The sequence below is a fragment of the Rhinoraja longicauda genome, chromosome 26 (genome assembly GCF_053455715.1).
Source record: "Rhinoraja longicauda isolate Sanriku21f chromosome 26, sRhiLon1.1, whole genome shotgun sequence".
NCBI classification, from domain to species: domain Eukaryota; kingdom Metazoa; phylum Chordata; class Chondrichthyes; order Rajiformes; family Arhynchobatidae; genus Rhinoraja; species Rhinoraja longicauda.
This window is the reverse complement of record NC_135978.1, coordinates 5126337-5146577: the sequence shown is the minus strand read 5'-3', so window position 1 is coordinate 5146577 and position 20241 is coordinate 5126337. Positions and strand designations below refer to the sequence as shown.

The window sequence follows — 20241 nt, the reverse complement described above, 5'->3', positions numbered from 1 at the left end:
TTCAGACTGAGCAAGTGAATCAGCCTCAGTCTGAAGAAGGGTCTCGACCCGAAACGTCACCCATTCCTTCTCTCCAGAGATGCTGCCTGACCCGCTGAGTTACTCCAGCACTCTGCGTCTATCCTCCATTGATGGAGATGTGTTTTTGGATTTGTACAGGGCCCAGCCATTCACTCAGTGTGGAGGTTTCTCAGTTCGCTGTTGAAGCTGGATTAATACTTGGTTGCTAAGGTAGCTCTGTGCACGAGACCTTTGATACAAGCTATAATATGTCTCAGGTATGGTGTAGCTAGGTAACTGGGCCTTGCAACAAACCCAGAGGCCGTTGCTAATCTCAGCAAAGGTTAAAAGAGGGAGGAGGAGGATCCTGGTGGATAAAATCTGTGTTTTGTTTTTATAAGTGAGAAACAAACATGCTCATTCTAAAATTGAATGCAGGGCTCTGCTGAAAACATTGCTTACTGACGCATGAATCTCACACGTCTGACCACAAAATAAAAATACATGGGCTGGGCAATAGACAATAGGAGTAGGCATTCGGCCCTTCGAGCCAGCACCGCCATTCACCGTGATCATGGCTGATCATTCTCAATCAGTACCCCGTTCCTGCCTTCTCCCCATACCCCCTGACTCCGCTATCCTTAAGAGCTCTATCGAACTCTCTCTTGAAAGCATTCAGAGACTTGGCCTCCACTGAGCCAGAGAATTCCACAGCTTCACAACTCTCTGAGTGAAAATGTTCTTTCTCATCTCAGTTCTAAATGGCCTACCCCTTATTCTTAAACTGTGGCCCCTGGTTCGGGACTCCCCCAACACCGGGAACATGTTTCCTGCCTCTAGCGTTTCCAATCCCATCACCAAACATGGCAGAACCTCAGAAATAAAGGACGTTCTTTTCAGAAGGAGATGAGGAGAAAATTTATTTAGCCAGAGGGCGGTGAATCTGTGGAATTCATTGCCACTGAAGACTGTAGGGGCCAAGTCAGTGGACATCTTTAAGGCAGAAATGGATAGATACAGGTTTCAGAGGATATGGGGAGAAGGCAGGAGAACGGGGTTGGGAGGGAGAGATAGATCAGCCATGATTGAATGGCGGAGTAGACTTGATGGGCCGAATGGCCTAATTCTTCTCCTATCACTTATGACCTTATAACCTTTACAACAAGTTGTGTAACAGGTTCTTGTGGGAAAGGTCGAAGGCTTTAAGGTGAGAGTGGCAATGTGCAAAGGAGATGTTTGGGCCTTGTGTTTTACACAGAGGGTGATGGGTGCCTGGAACTCACCTCGTGTTTAGCTCAAGATTCCAGCATCTGCAGTTCCGTCTTCCTCCTTGCAATTTTCTGTCGTTTTCATAAGTTCATAACTCACAGGAGCAGAATTGGGCCATTCGGCCCATCGAGTCTTCTCCGTCATTCAATCATGGCCGATCTATCTTCCCCTCTCAACCGCATTCTCCAGCCTTCTCCCCACAACCCCTGACAAATCTTTGAAGCACTTCCCTCTGGAAGGCGACTCCGGACTGTCAAAGCAAGCCACAGCCAGACATAAAAACAGCTTTTTTCCCACAAGTGATAGTTCTACTCACTGTAGTCTCTTTTGTGCTCTGGTTTATTTTCACCCACAAGTTTGGACCGTAATGTTGTATCCTTATTGTTTTGATGTGGTTTATGCTTTATTCTTAATTGTTAACTGTACGTTTGTGTTGTCATTTGTGAGCGGAGCACCAAGGCACATTCCTTGTATCTGCACGTACTTGGCCAATAAACTCATTCATTCATCCGTACTAATCAAGATTCTGTCAATCTCTGCTTTAAAATATCCAATGACTTGGCCTCCACAGCCGTCTGTGGCAATGAATTCCACAGATTCACCGCCCTCTGGCTAAAGACATTCCTCCTCGTCTCCTTCCTAAAAGGAACATCCTTTAATTCTGAGGCTGTGCCCTCTGGTCCTAGACTCTCCCACTAGTGGAAACATCCTCTGCCACATCCACTCTATCCAGGCCTTTCACTGTTCGGTAAGTTTCACTGATGTCCCCCCCCCCCAAACCACCCTCATCCTTCCAAACTCCAGCGAGTACAGGCCCATTGCCGTCAAACATTCTTTAGGAAGGTCTCTCAAATAAATGTGTTTTTATTTTAGGTGAAGATCTCTAAGATTATCGTGGTGGGAGACCTGTCGGTGGGAAAAACCTGTTTAATCAACCGGTGAGTATGGATGGAAAATGGGCCCATGTCTGAATATTAAACAAAGGGAATATTTAATTCCCCCCCCCCCTCCCATTCCCACACTGACCTTTCTGCCCTGGGTCTCCTCCGTTGTCAGAGTGAGGCTAAACGCAAATTGGAGGAACAGCATCTCATATTTCGCTCGGGCAGTTTACACCCCAGCGGTACGGACATTGACTTCTCTAACGTCAAGTTAGACGTCGCACGTCAACGTTGCTCCAGCCGAGGTTTAGAGCAAGCAGCCAATACCCAGGGTGCATCACCCATGGTCAGCCATGACCGAGAGGGGCCTTAGATTAGAACTTCAAGTCACCCCGGCATTCCCTCTCCCTCCGTCCCTCCCCCACCCAAGTCTTTCGTTCTCACCTTTCCACAGCAAACAATGACCTGTTTCCTTTATCATCGTTACTTTTTGGCGCGTCTTTCATTCATTTGTTCTATATCTCTCCACATCACCGTCTACATCTCTTGTTCCCCTTTCCCCGTACTCCCTTGTCCGAAGAAGGGTCTCAACCCGAAACGTCACCCATTCCTTCTGTCCACAGATGCTGCCTGACCCGCTGAGTTACTCCAGCGCTCTGTGAAACGTCACCCATTGAGTCTGAAGAAGGGTCTCGACCCGAAACGTCACCCATTCCTTCTGTCCACAGATGCTGCCTGACCCACTGAGTTACTCCAGCACTCTGTGAAACGTCACCCATTCCTTCTGTCCACAGATGCTGCCTGACCCGCTGAGTTACTCCAGCACTCTGTGAAACGTCACCCATTCCTTCTGTCCACAGATGCTGCCTGACCCGCTGAGGCATCTGCAGTTCCTTGCCCCTTCTTGCAATTTTCTGTCGTTTTCATAAGTCCATAACTCAGGAGCAGAATTAGGCCATTCGGCCCATCGAGTCCACTCCGTCATTCAATCGTGGCTGATCTATCTCTCCCTCTCAACCCCATTCTCCTGCCTTCTCCCCATAACCTCTGACACCCGTAGTAATCAAGATTCTGTCAATCTCCGCTTTAAAAATATCCACTGACTTGGCCTCCACAGCTGTCTGTGGCAATGAATTCCACAGATTCACCACCCTCTGACCAAAGAAATTCCTCCTCATTTCCTTTCTAAAGATATGTCCTTTTATTCTGAGGCTGTGCCCTCTGTTCCGGGACTCTCCCACTGGTGGAAACATCTTCTCCACATTGTCTCTATCCAGGCCACTCACTGTTTCAATGAGGTCCTCTCTTATTTGTCCCAACAACAATGCAATTCAATTCAGGTCCTTAACAGCTCCATTAATGCAATAACACACACATCAAGAGTCTGTCCAAAACCACTGCAGACACTGGAAATCTGAAATGAAATGTTACTTGTATTAATATTTTTTTTTTAAACTCCATCAAAAAATATCTTAATAATTGATTAATTCCCTACCTGTCACGGAGGTGTTTATCTGACTTGTTCATAAGTATCATAAATTTACCCTGAAGAAGGGTCTCGACCCGAAACGTCACCCATTCCTTCCCTCCCAAGATGCTGCCCGACCCGCTGAGTTACTCCAGCACTTTGTGTCTACCTTCGATTTAGACCAGCACATGCAGTTTTTTTTCCTCACACATAAATTTACCCAAATCTATGTTCATAAATGTATCTGCGGCACAGTGGCGCAGCGGTAGAGTTGCTGCCTTACAGCGAATGCAGCGCCGGACACTCAGGTTTGATCCCGACTACGGGCGCCGTCTGTACGGAGTTTGTACGTTCTCCCCGTGACCTGCGTGGGTTTTCTCCGAGGTCTTCGGTTTCCTCCCACACTCCAAAGACGTGCAGGTATGTAGGTTAATTGACTGGGCAAATGTAAAAATTGTCCCTAGTGTGTGTAGGATAGTGTTAGTGTGCGGGGATCGCTGGGCGGCGCGGACTCAGTGGGCCGAAGGGCCTGTTTCCGCGCTGTATCTCTAAATGTAAATCTAAATCTAATTTGCATCAAGAATCTATCCAGAACCAGGGGCCACAGTTTAAGAATAAGGGGTAGGCCATTTAGAACTGAGATGAGGAAAAACTTTTTCAGTCAGAGAGTTGTGAATCTGTGGAATTCTCTGCCTCAGAAGGCAGTGGAGGTGAATTCTCTGAATGCATTCAAGAGAGAGCTAGATAGAGTTCTTAAGGATAGCGGAGTCAGGGGGTATGGGGAGAAGGCAGGAACGGGGTACTGATTGAGAATGATCAGCCATGATCACATTGAATGGTGGTGCTGGCTCGAAGGGCCGAATGGCCTCCTCCTGCACCTATTGTCTATTGTCTATCAATCCCCTTCTTATGAAATATCCATTGACTGCCTTTTCTCGGTAAAGGGTGAGGTGATTGATATTTATTTCTTGGCACTTTTTTAATGTCTCCATTTCCCTTTCAGTTTCTGCAAGGATGTCTTTGACAAGAATTACAAGGCGACTATTGGAGTGGACTTTGAGATGGAACGGTTCGAAGTTCTGGGAGTCCCCTTCAGTTTGCAACTGTAGGTACACTGTTGAACCCTGGACGTCAGTGGTGTGCGCACTTCCCTCAGCATGGCCAACAGTGCCCACACAGTCATAAAGTTCACACAGCGTGGAAAAAGGCCCTTCAGCCCAACTTGCCTATACCAGCCAACATGTCCCATCCACACTAGTCCCACCTGCCTGCGTTTGGCCCATATCCCTCCAAACCTGTCCTGTTTGGACGTATCTGTCCAAATCTATAAACTAAAACTCTCGTTTGTTTGTTTGTTTGTTCCTGAACCACAGCCGAAACGGTACACGATAGCCCGACAATATCAGGCCCACCTTACTCACCGTCGTCCCATTGGTGCTAATGGAAGAAGTTTCATTGAAATCGGTGTTATATTTTTGAAGTTATTCACATTTTAAAGTTTAAATCTATCTCCTAGGGAGGGAGGGGAAAGGGAGGGATGGAGGGGGGTGGAGGGAGGGAGGGGGAGAGGGGAGGGTGGGAAGAGGGGAGGAGAGGGTGCTGCACCAATGCAGGAGAGGTTTGTGCCCAACTTGGTCTGGTATTTCTTAAACGTTGCGATGGTCCATGCCTCAACTTCCTCCTCTGGCAGTTCGTTCAATACGCCCACCACATTTGTGTAAAAAAAGTTGCCCCTCAGGTTCCTATTGAATTTTTCCCCCTTCACCTTAAACCTATGTCCTCTGGTTCTCGATTATCCGACTCGGGACAAGAGACTCTGTGCATCGACCCGATCTATTCCTCTCCTGATTTTGTACACCTCTGTAAGATCTCCACTCGTCCTCCTGCGCTCCAAGGAATAGAGTCCCAGCCTGCCCCAACCTCTCCTATAGCTCAGACCCTTGAGTCCTGGCAACATCCTCGTAAATCTTCTTTGCAGCCTTCCCAACTTGACATCTTTCCTATAACATGGTGCTCAGATCTGAACACCGTACAGACAAAATGCTGAAGTAACTCTGAAGATGCTGCCTGACCCGCTGAGTTACTCCAGCACTTTGTGTCTATCTTCGGTGTAAACCAGCATCTGCAGTTCCTTCCTACACAATACTCCAGATGCCAGTTGTTGAGGTTTTGGAGAGAGTTGTGGCGTGGTACCAGGGTATGTTATTTTCTTCCCTTCACAGATGCAGCCCGACCCGCTGAGATTCTGCTGCGGTTTGTTTAGCTCAGAAGGTCATTAGTGATAGGAGTAGAATTAGGCCATTCGGCCCGTCAAGTCTACTCCGCCATTCAATCATGGCTGATCAATCTCTCCTTCCTAACCCCATTCTCCTGCCTTCTCCCCATAACCCTTAATCAAGAATCTATCTATCTCTGCCTTAAACATATCCACTGAGTTGATGTGTCGATAGTTATTGATCTCTGATGAAGAGATAGTGGGCCATTCATTGTTGTACAAAGACCTCTGCTCTACACAAGCTAACCCCTGATTCATATTCAGTGACCAGACGTCAGTATTTTTACTGAACCATGAATTATATCCGTTGACCTTTGAGCAACACATCTGGATGACTCATTGATGCCCTGCGGCCTCTGGTTAATAGCTGTGGATGACAGATCAATGACCTTGGACTTATTGACCCTTGACCAATCCCCAGCTCCCAACCAGGAGGTCTTCTTCTTTCGTATGCCAACTACAACAATCAAAAGTGGCAATTGGTGCTTCAGAGTGCCACAGTTGACGCTTTGCTGCAAGTGTTGCCAGTTCCATAGAACTACCCAGGGTAGACGACAATAGACAATAGGTGCAGGAGGAGGCCATTCGGCCCTTCGAGCCAGCACCGCCATTCAATGTGATCATGGCTGATCATTCTCAATCAGTACCCCGTTCCTGCCTTCTCCCCGTACCCGCTGACTCCGCTATCCTTAAGAACTCTATCTCTTGAATGCATTCAGAGAATTGGCCTCCACTGCCTTCTGAGGCAGAGAATTCCACAGATTCACAACTCTTTGACTGAAAATGTTTTTCCTCATCTCCGTTCTAAATGGCCTACCCCTTATTCTTAAACTGTGGGCCCTTGTTCTGGACTCCCCCAACATTGGGAACAGGTTTCCTGCCTCTAACGTGTCCAACCCCTTAATAATCTTATACGTTTCGATAAGATCCCCTCTCATCCTTCTAAATTCCAGTGTATACAAGCCTAGTCGATCCAGTCTTTCAACGCTATCCTACACACGCTCGGGATAATTTACCATTTTATCGAAGCCAATTAACCTACAAACCTGCACATCTTTGGAGTGTGTGAGGAAACCGGAGCACCCGGAGAAAACCCACGCAGGTCACGGGGAGAACGTACAAACTCCATACAGACTGCACCCGCAGTCAGGATGGAACCCGAGTCTCTGGCGCCGCGAGGCAGTAACTCTACCGCTGCGCCAGCGTGCCGCGTTAAGTTACATTCAGATGCAAGTAGATTGTACATAAACCTCAACGTCTCCTTTTATTGTGCAATAGATGGGACACAGCAGGCCAGGAGAGATTCAAGTGCATCGCATCAACTTACTACAGAGGAGCTCAAGGTACATTTTATCTTCAGTCGTATCTGGTACTGTAGAAGGTCTGGGCACCTCGCCATTTGTACGGGGGTCACCGGCTTGAAAAGTAGCACGTCCATCAAAAGGCGTGTAAATTAAACATGTGGAAGGAAGGTCTCGACCCGAAACGTCACCCATTCCTTCTCTCCCGAGATGCTGCCTGACCCGCTGAGTTACTCCAGCATTCTGTGTCCACCTTCGATTTGAACCAGCATCTGCAGTTTTGTATTTCCTGTAAATTAAACACGTGCCAGGCAACCTATGCGACTACACGACCGATTGAAATAAATGTGGGTGCATCATAACGAAGCATTATGAACAGAGATGAGGAAAAACCTTTTCAGTCAGAGAGTTGTGGATCTGTGGAATTCTCTGCCTCAGAAGGCAGTGGAGGCCAATTCTCTGAATGCATTCAAGAGAGAGCTGGATAGAGCTCTTAAGGATAGCGGAGTCAGGGGGTATGGGGAGAAGGCAGGAACGGGGTACTGATTGAGAATGATCAGCCGTGATCACATTGAATGGCGGTGCTGGCACGAAGGGCCGAATGGCCTCCTCCTGCACCTATTGTCTATTTCCCTTCCATCTGTACAGTTCTTTACCTGAAATGCACAATACTTACAGTCGGAACATAAGACCGAGAAGATTACCCGTTCACGATCTGTAATCGGAAAAGCACACCCCAAAGGCAGAAACATTTAAACATGTCACCTAACAGCTGCTGGCGGTCATTTGAGTTGAGTTGTCTTTCTGTTAAGCAAACCTAAACTCATACGATAACTTTGAAAGCTGGTGTATAAATTTGCCAGGCATAAGTTTATAAGTGCGCTAATCCGAAAATGGGACTGTGTAAATAGGACTGAGTTTCTAGTGATGGGACAATAGACAATAGGTGCAGGAGGAGGCCATTCGGCCCTTCGAGCCAGCACCGCCATTTGATGTGATCATGGCTGATCATTCTCAATCAGTACCCCATTCCTGCCTTCTCCCCATACCCCCTGACTCCGCTATCCTTAAGAGCTCCATCTAACTCTCTCTTGAAAGCATTCAGAGAATTGGCCTCCACTGCCTTCTGAGGCAGAGAATTCCACAGATTTACAACTCGCTGAGTGAAAAAGTTTTTCCTCATCTCCGTTCTAAATGGCCTAAAAGAGACAAGCGCGCGGAACTAAAACATGTAAATCAAGTAGCTGTGAAACGTGAGGTTACTGTGGGTCGATCAGATTTGGTTTAGCCCGATAGGTTCAAACATATGATGTTGGCACAACACAGTGCTGAGGGCATTTATTCACAAAATGCTGGAGTGAATCAGCAGGTCAGGCAGCATCTCGGGAGAGAAGGAATGGGTGACGTTTCGGGTCGAGACCCTTCTTCAGACTCCCTCAGTCTGAAGAAGGGTCTCGACCCGAAACGTCACCCATTCCTTCTCTCCCGAGATGCTGCCTGACCTGCTGAGTTACTCCAGCATTTTGTGAATAAATACCTTCGATTTGCACCAGCATCTGCAGTTATTTTCTTATACTACAGTGCTGAGGGATCCTGGTTTATTGCTTACAGTTTCCTATTTTGGGCCCGGTATCTGAGGAGGGGGGTGTGCTGGCATTGGAGAGGGTCCAGAGGAGGTTTACAGGAACGTTTAGCCGAGTTTAGTTTAGAGACCTGCATGGGTTTTCTCCGAGATTTTCGGTTTCCTCCCACACTCCGAAGACGTGCAGGTTTGTAGGTTAATTGCCTTGGCATAAGTGCAAATTGTCCCTAGTGGGTGTAGGATGGTGTTAGTGCGCGGGGATCGCTGGTCGGCGCGGACCCGGTGGGCCGAAGGGCCCGTTTCTCTATTGCGCTGTATCCCTAAACTAAACGAAACTAAATTCCTCATGACCTTATGAGATACTGGGATGGGGGGGGGGGGGGAGAGAGGGGCGGGATGGTGGGAAACATGAGTGCACACTGGGAAGGTATACAGGAACGAGAGAGGGGGTGTTACTTAAACATTGTCACGGTGACAATAATAATGACAATAATGCACTTTTCTTTCAGCAATAATAATCGTGTTTGACGTGACTGACATCGCATCTCTGGGTCATGTGAAGTAAGTCACCAAATGGCTCTTCAACAGTTCAACAGAGCTTTATTTGTCATTCGGTACCAAGGTACCGAACAAAACTACATAGCAGTCACACACAAAAAAGAACACAAGACACACGACCCCAACACAAACGTCCATCACAGTGACTCCAAACACCCCCTCACTGTGATGGAGGCAACAAAACTTCCACTCTCTTCCCCACGCCCACGGACAGACAGCTCGTCCCCGACCGACCCGCACAGTCCCCACAAGGGGATTGAAGTCCCCGCGGCCGAGTCGCACCGGGCGCTGAGACGTCTCGCGGCCGAACCGGGCGATGGAATGCCCCGCGGCCGAGCCGTGCGCAGCTAAGTCCCGCGGCCGAGCCGCACCGGGCGATGTTAGGCCCCACGGCCGAGCCGCACCAGGCGATGTTAGGTCCAGCGGCCAAGCCGCACCGGGCGATGTTAAGTCCAGCGGCCGAGCCGCACCGGGCGATGTTAGGCCCCGCGGCCGAGCCGCACCGGGCGATGGAAGGCCCCGCGGCCAAGCCGCACCGGGCGATGTTAAGTCCAGCGGCCGAGCCGCACCAGCGATTAAAAGTCCCGTGGCCGAGCCGCGCCGGGCGATGTTAGGCCCCGCGGCCCGGGCACTGTTAAGTCCAGCGGCCGAGCCGCACCAGCGATGTTAGGCCCCGCGGCCGAGCCGCACCAGCGATGTTAGGCCCCGCGGCCGAGCCGCACCGGGCACTGTTAAGTCCAGCGGCCGAGCCGCACCAGCGATGTTAGGCCCCGCAGCCGAGCCGCACCGGGCGATGGAAGGCCCCGCGGCCAAGCCGCACCAGGCACTGTTAAATCCAGTGGCCGAGCTGCACCGGACGATGTTAAGTCCAGCGGCCGAGCCGCACCGGGCGATGGAAGGCCCCGCGGCCGAGCCGCACCCCGCGCCGTGAGGAAGCGACCAAAAAGAGAAAGGTTTCCCCGCACCCACACCACACATACACAACCAAAAAAACACAAAAACCATCCCAACACCGACACACAACAAAAAAAAAGGAAAAAAGACGAACAGACTGCTAGCGAGCCGCAGCCGTTAGGCGCCGCCACTTCCGTTGTGCTGTCATTGTAAAGGGGACACATGCTAAGGTGGCCCAGTACCCAGACTCAGTCGTGCGACCCCTCTACCTCCCACTGAGTCTGAAGGGAAACCTTCAAACCCTTTTCATTTTGTGTTATTAATATGTCCGCTTTACGCAGTTGCTTCGTTAGACGTGTGATAAAATGGCGTGGGAAACATGGCGACTCTTGTTCACTGTCTCAATGTAATCGACTCTTCTTGTACTCTTGTTATAAGTGAGCAGGATTAGGCCATTGGGCCCCGTCAAGTCAACTCCGCCATTCAATCATGGCTGATCTATCTCTCCCTCCTAACTCCATTAGTATTGTGTTCAGTTAACATGGCCACCATGTTATAGGAAAGATCTTGTCAAGATGGAAAGGGTACAGAGAGGATTTACGAGGATGTTGTCAGGGCTCGAGAGTGTGAGCTACAGGGTGAGGTTGAGCAGGCTGGGACTCTATTCCCTGGAGCGCAGGAGGATGAGGGGTGATCTTAGAGAGGCGTATAAAATCATGAGAGGAATAGATCGGGTAGACGCACAGTCTCTTGCCCAGAGTAGGTGAATCGAGGACCAGAGGACATAGGTGCAAGGTGAAGGGGAAGAGATTTAATAGGAATCTGAGGGGTAACTTTTCCACACAGAGGGTGGTGGGTGTATGGAACGAGCTGCCAGAGGAGGTAGTTGAGGCTGGGACTATCCCAACGTTTAAGAAACATTTAGACAGGTACATGGATAGGACTGGTTTGGAGGGATATGGACCAAACGCAGGCAGGTGGAACTAGTGTAGTTGGGACATTGTTTGCCGGTGTGGGCAAGTTGGGCCGAAGGGCCTGTTTCCACACTGTATCACTCTGTCACTCCTGCCTTCTCCCTTGGTGAGACCACACCTGGAGTATTGTGTGCAGTTTTGGTCTCCTAACCTGAGGAAAGACGTTCTTGCCTTAGAGGGAGTACAGAGAAGGTTCACCAGATTGATCCCTGGGATGGCGGGACTTTCATATGAGGAAAGACTGGATAGACTAGGCTTGTACTCGCTGGAATTTAGAAGACTGAGGGGGGATCTTATAGAAACTTACAAAATTCTTAAGAGGTTGGACAGGCTAGATGCAGGAAGATTGTTCCCGATGTTGGGGGAGTCCAGAACCAGGGGTCACAGCTTAAGGATAAGGGGGAAGTCTTTTAGGACCGAGATGAGAAAACATTTCTTCACACAGAGAGTGGTGAATCTGTGGAATTCTCTGCCACAGAAGGTAGTTGAGGCCAGTTCATTGGCTATATTTAAGAGGGAGTTAGATGTGGCCCTTTTTGCTAAAGGGATCAGGGGGTATGGAGAGAAGGCAGGTACAGGCTACTGAGCTGGATGATCAGCCATGATCATATTGAATGGCGGTGCAGGCTCCAAGGGCCGAATGGCCTACTCCTGCACCTATTTTCTATGTTTCTATAACCCCTGACACCCGAACTAATCAAGAATTGATGTTTATAAACCAGCATCCACAGTTCCTTATTCACAAAATGCTGGGTCTCCCGAAACGTCACCCATTCCTTCTCTCCCGAGATGCTGCCTGACCTGCTGAGTTACTCCAGCATTTTGTGAATAAATACCTTCGATTTGTACCAGCATCTGCAGTTATTTTCTTATCCACAGTTCCTTGCTACGCACCTAAATCTACACTGCTTTTTAATTAAATATATGTAAGCAATGTTTGATAGAAATTTATTTCAGCATCGAGCCATAACGCTGCATACAAATAACATAACAAATCTTAACGTGGACTTTCACCTATTAAATTAGACTTCTGAATAAAAAATAAAAATTGGATTTGAAACATCGCGGTTGTCTTCCCCGCTATGTCCAGTTCCCTCTTCACCTTTGTTTCGGTGCTTTTTTTCCGTAGACAATGGTTAAAAGATGCTCTCAAAGAAAATGACCCTTCCTCAGTGCTGCTGTTCCTTGTTGGGACAAAGAAGGATGTTAGCGTAAGTACCAATAGCCTCTGGTTTTCAGTTCAGTTTAGAGATGTAGGGGACAAACAGGCCCTTCGGCCCACCGAGTCCGTGCCGACCAGCGATCCCCCCGTACACGAGCACTATCCTACGCACACTCTAGGAATGATTTACTCATTTTACCGAAGCCAATTAAACCTACCAACCTGTACGTCTTCGGAGTGTGGGAGGAAGCTGCTGGATCTCAAAGAAAACCCACGCAGGTTACGGGGAGAACGTACAAACTTCATACAGACAGCGCCCGTAGTCAGGATTGAACCCGGGTCTCTGGCGCTGTGAGGCAGCAACTCTACCGCTGCGCTACCGTGCCGCCCCAGCAGGTGATGTTTCAGATTGGAATCCTTCTTCCCGACTGGAAACGTCACCTGTCCATGTTCTCCAGAGATGCTGCCTGACCCGCTGAGTTACTCCAGCACTCTGTGAAACGTCACCTATCCATGTTCCCCTGAGATGCTGCCTGACCCGCTGAGTTACTCCAGCACTCTGTGAAACGTCACCTATCCATGTTCTCCTGAGATGCTGCCTGGCCCGCTGAGTTACTCCAGCACTCTGTGTCTTTCTAAAGACATCTTACTCCTCATGGTCTCCTCTCAGCTCCACTCTTCATTGCCTTTCCCTCAAATAGGAGTGACCATGTGGGGAAATAATTGGGAGAATCGAGAACCAGAGGGCTTAGGTTTACGGTGAAGGTGGAAAGATTTTATAGGAATCTGAGGGGTAACATTTTTTGCACAAAGGGTGGTGGGTGTATGGATCAAGCTGGGCATGTTTAGATACAGCACGGAAACAGGCCCTTCGGCCCACCAAGTCCGCGCCGCCCAGCAATCCCCGCACATTAACACTATCCTACACACACTAGGGACAGTTTTTTTTACATTTTACCCAGTCAATTAACCTACATACCTGTACGTCTTTGGAGTGTGGGAAGAAACCGAAGATCTCGGAGAAAACCCACGCAGGTCACGGGGAGAACGTACAAACTCCGTACAGACGGCGCCCGTGGTCAGGATCCAACCTGAGTCTCCGGCGCTGCATTCGCTGTAAGGCAGCAACTCTACCGCTGCGCCACCGTGCCGCTTGGAGACATGTTGGGTCTCTACTACTCTACTTGGACTCTACCGCTGTTCCACCTTCTGAAAATATGCTGACCCATTCTTCTTTGTCGTCTGCAGCCTGCTGCCCAGTATTGCCTGATAGAGAAAGATGCCATCAAAGTAGCCAAGGAAATCAAAGCTGAATATTGGGCCGTGTCTTCCCTCACAGGTGAGTGCGTTTCTGTTACTTTCTCCACAAGCCACAGCTACGATCCAACAACGCAGGCCCACCGCCGACGTCCCCGCACCCTTGCTTCCAGGGCCCTCCCGGATTGTCTGTCTTTGCCGGACCAATGGGAGTCGCGGCCTCCGAGAGGAGTCCGACGGCACCGGAACGTTCCGCCTGGGCCGCGCGCCGAGACAGCGGACCGCGAGGTCGGCCTCGGAGGTCGGCGATGGGAACGGATCTCCAGTGGGGCGATTTCCATCGGCCGCGGAAGTCCCGATGAGGTCGAGATCGGCCGCCTGGCCCGGCCTGGGCAACACATTTTCGGGGGAACATCTGGGGGTGGGGGGGGGGGATATCATATGATCATCTTATGATCTTGTCCGGATTAAAGGAGGTGCCAGACCACTAGTTGCCGGAACATCGATGGTGGACCTGTCCCTGCAGTTGCTTGTCCCTTTATCGAAGAGAACGATGAATTAATAGACAATTGGTGCAGGAGTAGGCCATTCGGCCCTTCGAGCCAGCACCGCCATTCAATGTGATCATGGCTGATCATTCTCAATCAGTACCCCGTTCCTGCCTTCTCCCCATACCCCCTGACCCCGCTATCCTTAAGAGCTCTATCTAGCTCTCTCTTGAATGCATTCAGAGAATTGGCCTCCACTGCCTTCTGAGGCAGAGAATTCCACAGATTCACAACTCTCTGACTGAAAAAGTTTTTCCTCATCTCAGTTCTAAATGGCCGACCCCTTATTCTTAAACTGTGCCCCCTGGTTCTGGACTCCCCCAACATGGGGAACATGTTTCCTGCCTCTAACGAATTTGGGAGTGAAGAGGTGCCATTGGCAGAGACTGGATGGATAATTAGTTTGGTTGAGCGGAACGTGCTGAACTTCCAGTGATAGTGTTATGTGGAAAGGTGTTGCATCTGCTGGATGGTATAATCTCATCCAAATTTTAATACTTCATAGCAATTAAAGTGAGGATCAGTGTTTCAGGAATGAGCTGATTGGTAAAAGTAAATCAGCTGAGTTGTGAAAGTTCAGTTTTGTTATTAACTGCACAGTATCACTGGGTGGCACTGTTGAGCTATTCATCAGCGAACGTTTTAAGCTCCAAATGTCCCATCAGCTCAATGTGGTGGAAAATGGCAGAAACAAAATCCCTGAGGTTCAATGGTACAGGACGCTCCTCGACGTACGACGCTTCGACTTACGATATTTCGGTTTTACGATGGTGCCAAAGCGATACGCGTTCAGTAGAAACTGTGCTTCGAATGTTGATCTTTTCCCGTGCTCGCGATATGCAGTACGATACTCTCTCGTGATGCCGGGCAACGGCAGCGAACAGCAGCTACCGGTCAGCCACGCCATCACGAGTGTGAACAACCGCTTTGCCCAACTGTAGGCTAATGCAAGTGTTCTCAGCACGTTTACGTTAGGCTAGGCTAGGGCATGATGTTGGTAGGTTAGGTGGCTGTGATGTTGGTAGGTTAGGTGGCTATGATGTTGGCAGGTTAGTTTAGTTTAGAGATACAGCGCAGGAACAGGCACTTTCAGCCCACCGGGTCCGCGCCGCCCAGCGATCCCCGCACACTAACACTGTCCTATACCCACTAGGGACAATTTTTACATTTGCCCAGCCAATTAACCTACAAACCTGTACGTCTTCGGAGTGTGGGAGGAAACCGAAGATCTCGGAGAAAACCCACGCAGGTCACGGGGAGAACGTACAAACTCCGTGCAGACGGCGCCCGTAGTCGGGATCGAACCCGGGTCTCCAGCGCTGCATTCGCTGTAAGGCAGCAACTCTACCGCTGCGCCACCGTGCCGCCCACAGGTGGCTGTGTTGTTGGGTAGGTTAGGTGTTATGATGTTCGGTAGGCTAGGCTAGGCTATGATGTTCGGTAGGCTAGGCTATGATGTTCGGTAGGTTAGGTGTATTAAATGCATTTTCGACTTACAATATTCTTGGTTTACGATGGGTTTATCGTAAGTCGAGGAGCCTCTATACTTTATCATTATAATAGCTTGATAGTAACTGTGCCTGATCTGAACTGTATGCAAAAAGAATAGAATTTCACGTGTGCAGCTCAGTTCAGGGTGAGTTCATAAGGTCATAACGTCATAAGTGATAGGAGTAGAATTGGGCCATTCGGCCCATCAAGTCTACTCCGCCATTCAATCACGGCTGATCTATCTCTCCCTCCTCACCCCATTCTCCTGCCTTCTCCCCATCACCTCTGACACCAGTTACTTCCCAAAGATAGACACAAAGTGCTGGAGTCAGGGGAGGGGGCGGGTCCCCTCTTCAGTCTGAAGAAGGGTCTCGACCCGAAACGTCACCCATTCCCTCTCTCCAGAGACGCTGCCCGACCCCGCTGAGTTCCTCCAGCATTTCATGTCAACCTTCAATTTAAACCGGCGCCTGCAGTTCCTTCCTACACTCCTCTGGTCTTCGTCCACAGGTGAGAACGTGAATGAGTTCTTCTTCCGCGTGGCCTCGTTGACCTTTGAAGCCAACGTTTTGGCCGAGCTGGAGAAGACTGGCCCTCGGAGGATCGGAGACGTTGTCCGTGAGTATAGTCCTTGACCAAAGCTCAAAGAATCCCTTGTCAATGGTGGACATTCAGCTCTGGCAGTACAGAGGGAGGGGTGATGAATAGAATATGCCCAGTGTAGTGTAGGGCGGCACGGTGGCGCAGCGGTAGAGTTGCCGCCTCCCGGCGAATGCAGCGCCGGAGACCCGGGTTCCATCCCGACTACGGGCGCCGTCTGTACGGAGTTTGTATGTTCTCCCCGTGGGTTTTCCCCGAGATCTTCAGTTTGCGCCCACACTCCAAAGACGTGCAGGTTTGTAGGTTAATTGGCTTGGTAAATGTAAAGGTTGTCCCTAGTGGTGAATGTGCGGGGATCGCTGGTCGACGCGGACCCGGTGGGCCGAAAGGCCCTGTTTCCACACTGTATCTCTAAAGTCCCAGCGACCTGCGAATCGAGAACCAGACGATGTCGGTTTATGGTGGGGGGGGGGGGGGGGGGAACACGGACTTTATAGGAACCTGAGGGGCAACTTTTTCACGCAAAGGGTAGTGGGTGAATGGAACGAGTTGCCGGAGGAGGTAGTTGAGGCAGGGACTATCACAACGTTTAGGAAACATTTAGACAGGTACATGGATAGGCTAGACTTAGAGGGATCGGGCAAGTGGGTCTAGTGTAGATGGGACATGTTGGTCGGTGTGGGCAAGTTGGGCCTAAGGGCCTGTTTCCACACTGTATGACTCTATGGCACAAAGTGCTGGAGTAACTCAGCGGATCAGGCAGCATCTCTGGAGCACGGGGAGAACGTACAAACTCCGTACAGACAGCGCCCGTAGTCAGGTCTCTGGCGCTGTGAGGCAGCAGCTCTACCCGCTGCGCCACCGTGCCGCCCTATTTCAGAATGTTTTTGTCGGATAGGAGCAAAGAGGTCCTTCTACAGTTGTACCGGGCCCTGGTGAGACCGCACCTGGAGTACTGTGTGCAGTTTTGGTCTCCAAATTTGAGGAAGGATATTCTTGCTATGGAGGGCGTGCAGCGTAGGTTCACTAGGTTAATTCCCGGAATGGCGGGACTGTCGTATGTTGAAAGACTGGAGCGATTGGGCTTGTATACACTGGAATTTAGAAGGATGAGGGGGGATCTTATTGAAACATATAAGATAATTAGGGGATTGGACACATTAGAGGCAGGAAACATGTTCCCAATGTTGGGGGAGTCCAGAACAAGGGGCCACAGTTTAAGAATAAGGGGTAGGCCATTTAGAATGGAGATGAGGAAGAACTTTTTCAGTCAGAGAGTGGTGAAGGTGTGGAATTCTCTGCCTCAGAAGGCAGTGGAGGCCAGTTCGTTGGATGCTTTCAAGAGAGAGCTGGATAGAGCTCTTAAGGATAGCGGAGTGAGTGGGTATGGGGAGAAGGCAGGAACGGGGTACTGATTGAGAGTGATCAGCCATGATCGCATTGAATGGCGGTGCTGGCTCGAAGGGCTGAATGGCCTACTCCTGCACCTATTGTCTATGGTCTATTGTCTATTGTCTATTATAATATCTGCATTTAGAAACACTGATTTTGTTTTTCCACTGCAGGCCTCAACAATAACGATAAAAGCTTCTCTAGAAATGGGAAGAAGTCCAAGCCGACCTGCTGCCAGTGAGCGGGATCGCCAACGAGAGAGGTCACCTGTTGCACTAAACTCCTACTTTAACCAAAGATTTAGTCGCGCCAATATAGTATTGGCTCCAGCGATCACCTTCGTAGTAAGAAAACTTGTAAGGTCTGGCGGAATGTGAGGGATTTGCAAGGTTCCTTGCTTGTGAACCGTCCCAAATCATCGCTGTAAAATCACTGCCATTTAATAATAATAATCGCACACCCCGCTCTCTGTACCAAGGGGAGGAAATAACGGTACGGTTTACCAGCGCCCACTTTGATGTCGACCGGGTCAATGTCGTCAGTCATCAGTTTAGTTTACTGTCACGTGTACCGAGGTAGAGCAAAAAGCTTTGTTGTTGCGTGCTAACCAGTCAGCGGAAAGACAATACGTGATCACAATCGAGCCAGGGCGATCACGGTGGCGCAGCGGTAGAGTTGCAGCCTTACAGCGAATGCAGCGCCGGGTTCGATCCCGACTACGGGCGCCGTCTGTGCGGAGTTTGTACGTTCTCCCCATGACCCGCCTGGGTTTTCTCCGAGATCTTCGGTTTCCTCCCACGCTCCAAAGACGTGCAGGTTTGTAGGTTAATCGGCTTGGTGTAAGTGTGAATTGTCCCCAGTGTGCGTGTAGGATAGCGTTAGTGTGCGGGGATCGCCGGTCGGCACGGACTCGGTGGGCCGAAGGGCCTGTTTCCATGCTGTATCCCAGGTCTCTGGCGCTGTACGGCAGCAACTCTACCGCTGTACCATCGTGTTATCAATTTAATTTTAATTAGAAAGAAAATATGCCTTATCTCTGTACAGAACACATTTCCGATGATTGAATCTATGTCACACATGATTCGTGCATTTATTGACAACAGGCGAGACAAATTTGATTCGTTCATGATTTTAGCAAACTAGCAGATCTTTTTCCAAATGGAAATTAAATGCGGGCAGATTTAACTTTTGGTTTGGTTGGAAACGGCTGCCTTTTGCAAGGTGATCTTCATTGAGTTCAACAGAAAGAAATATCGAGCAGATTGTAAAAAGGCCCATTGATACATAACTAGGCTGTTTCCAAAATCCTGCAAAAGTTAAACTCTTCCTTGGTAGTGGTGTTGCTTTGTTTAGGTAAACTGTACTCTCCTTGAAGACTAGTACAGGCGCTCCCCAACATAGGTTCAGTTCAGTTTAGAGATACAGCGCGGAAACAGGCCCTTCGGCCCACTGAGTTCGTGCCGACCAGCGATCCCCGCACGCTAATACTATCCCACACACACACTTGGAACAATTTACAATTGTAACCGCCAATTAACCTACAAACCTGTATGTCTTTGGAGTGTGGGAGAAAACCTACGCAGGTCACGGGGAGAACGTACAAACTCCGTACAGACAGCGCCCGTAGTCAGGATGGAACCCGGGTCTCCGGCGCTGCGAGGCAGCAACTCTACCGCTGCGCCACCGCCCCTTGTTCCAGGAATCCTCAAGTAACCCGGAGTCACCATCCCCATCCCCTGTTGGAAAGAACTCTCCGAGAGTATTCACTGGTTCAGTGGCATCTCCATGCATCCAGGCCACTTTCTGCAGTGCACGGCCTTAGAGTCATAGAGTGACACCGCTTAGAAACAGGCCCTTCGGCCCAACTTGCCCACACCGGCCAACAATGTCCCAGCTACATTTGTCCCACCTGCCTGCGTTCGCCCCATATCCCCCCAAACCTGTCCTCTCCATGTACCTGTCCAAATATAGACACAAAATGCAGGAGTAACTCAGTGGGTCAGGCAGCATCTCTGGAGAGAAGGAATGGGTGACGTTTTGGGTCAAGACCCTTCTTCAGACTGTCCAAATGTTTCTTAAACATTGCAGTAGTCCCTGCCTCAACTACTTCCTCCGGCAGTTTGTTTTGTAAGGAAATAGCAGGCACAGACATTTAAAACATTATTGATAATTCAGTCAACTAGTTTCAAGAGTGCCATTGATAGAAGAATACTGAATTCACAGTTTATAACATCTTAATCAAATCTATTCACAATGAGTGAAAATGTTTGCCAATGCATTGAAGACATAAATTAATACCCAGTTGTTGGGGGATTGGATTCATTTGTCTGTTATTAGGAGAATAAACGTTTAGGAATTTAATCCCATCAGGTGAAAACTAAAAAAAGGGCCCCGACCCAAAACATCACCAATCAATGTTCTCCAGAGATGCTGCCTGACCCGCTGAATTACTCCAGCACTCTGTGAAACATCACCAATCAATGTTCTCCAGAGATGCTGCCTGACCCGCTGAGTTACTCCAGTACTTTGTGTCTTTTTTGTTAGGTTCCAAACTAAAGCCCACAAGTCCAAAATTGAACTCAACAAATC

General features: G+C 49.4%; 1 protein-coding gene across 1 annotated transcript; it reads left to right on the top strand.

Moving 5' to 3' along the window:
* The first annotated feature begins 269 nt into the window (after positions 1-269).
* LOC144606557 (ras-related protein Rab-34-like) lies at positions 270-18441 on the top strand. The gene is made up of 9 exons (XM_078422812.1): positions 270-278; positions 2143-2207; positions 4622-4723; positions 7172-7236; positions 9286-9337; positions 12332-12413; positions 13613-13703; positions 16171-16278; positions 17826-18441. Exons 1-9 carry the CDS (start codon positions 270-272, stop codon positions 17891-17893), a joined length of 642 nt encoding a protein of 213 aa, XP_078278938.1. The 3' UTR covers positions 17894-18441.
* Positions 18442-20241: the final 1800 nt, after the last annotated feature.

What these genes read in the sequence shown, in the direction of transcription:
- LOC144606557 (XM_078422812.1), top strand. An exon ending in AAAACCTGTTTAATCAACCG is followed by an intron (nt 2,208 to 4,621) that starts GTGAGTATGGAT and finishes TTTCCCTTTCAG; the next exon opens with TTTCTGCAAGGATGTCTTTG. An exon ending in GAGGATCGGAGACGTTGTCC is followed by an intron (nt 16,279 to 17,825) that starts GTGAGTATAGTC and finishes TTTCCACTGCAG; the next exon opens with GCCTCAACAATAACGATAAA.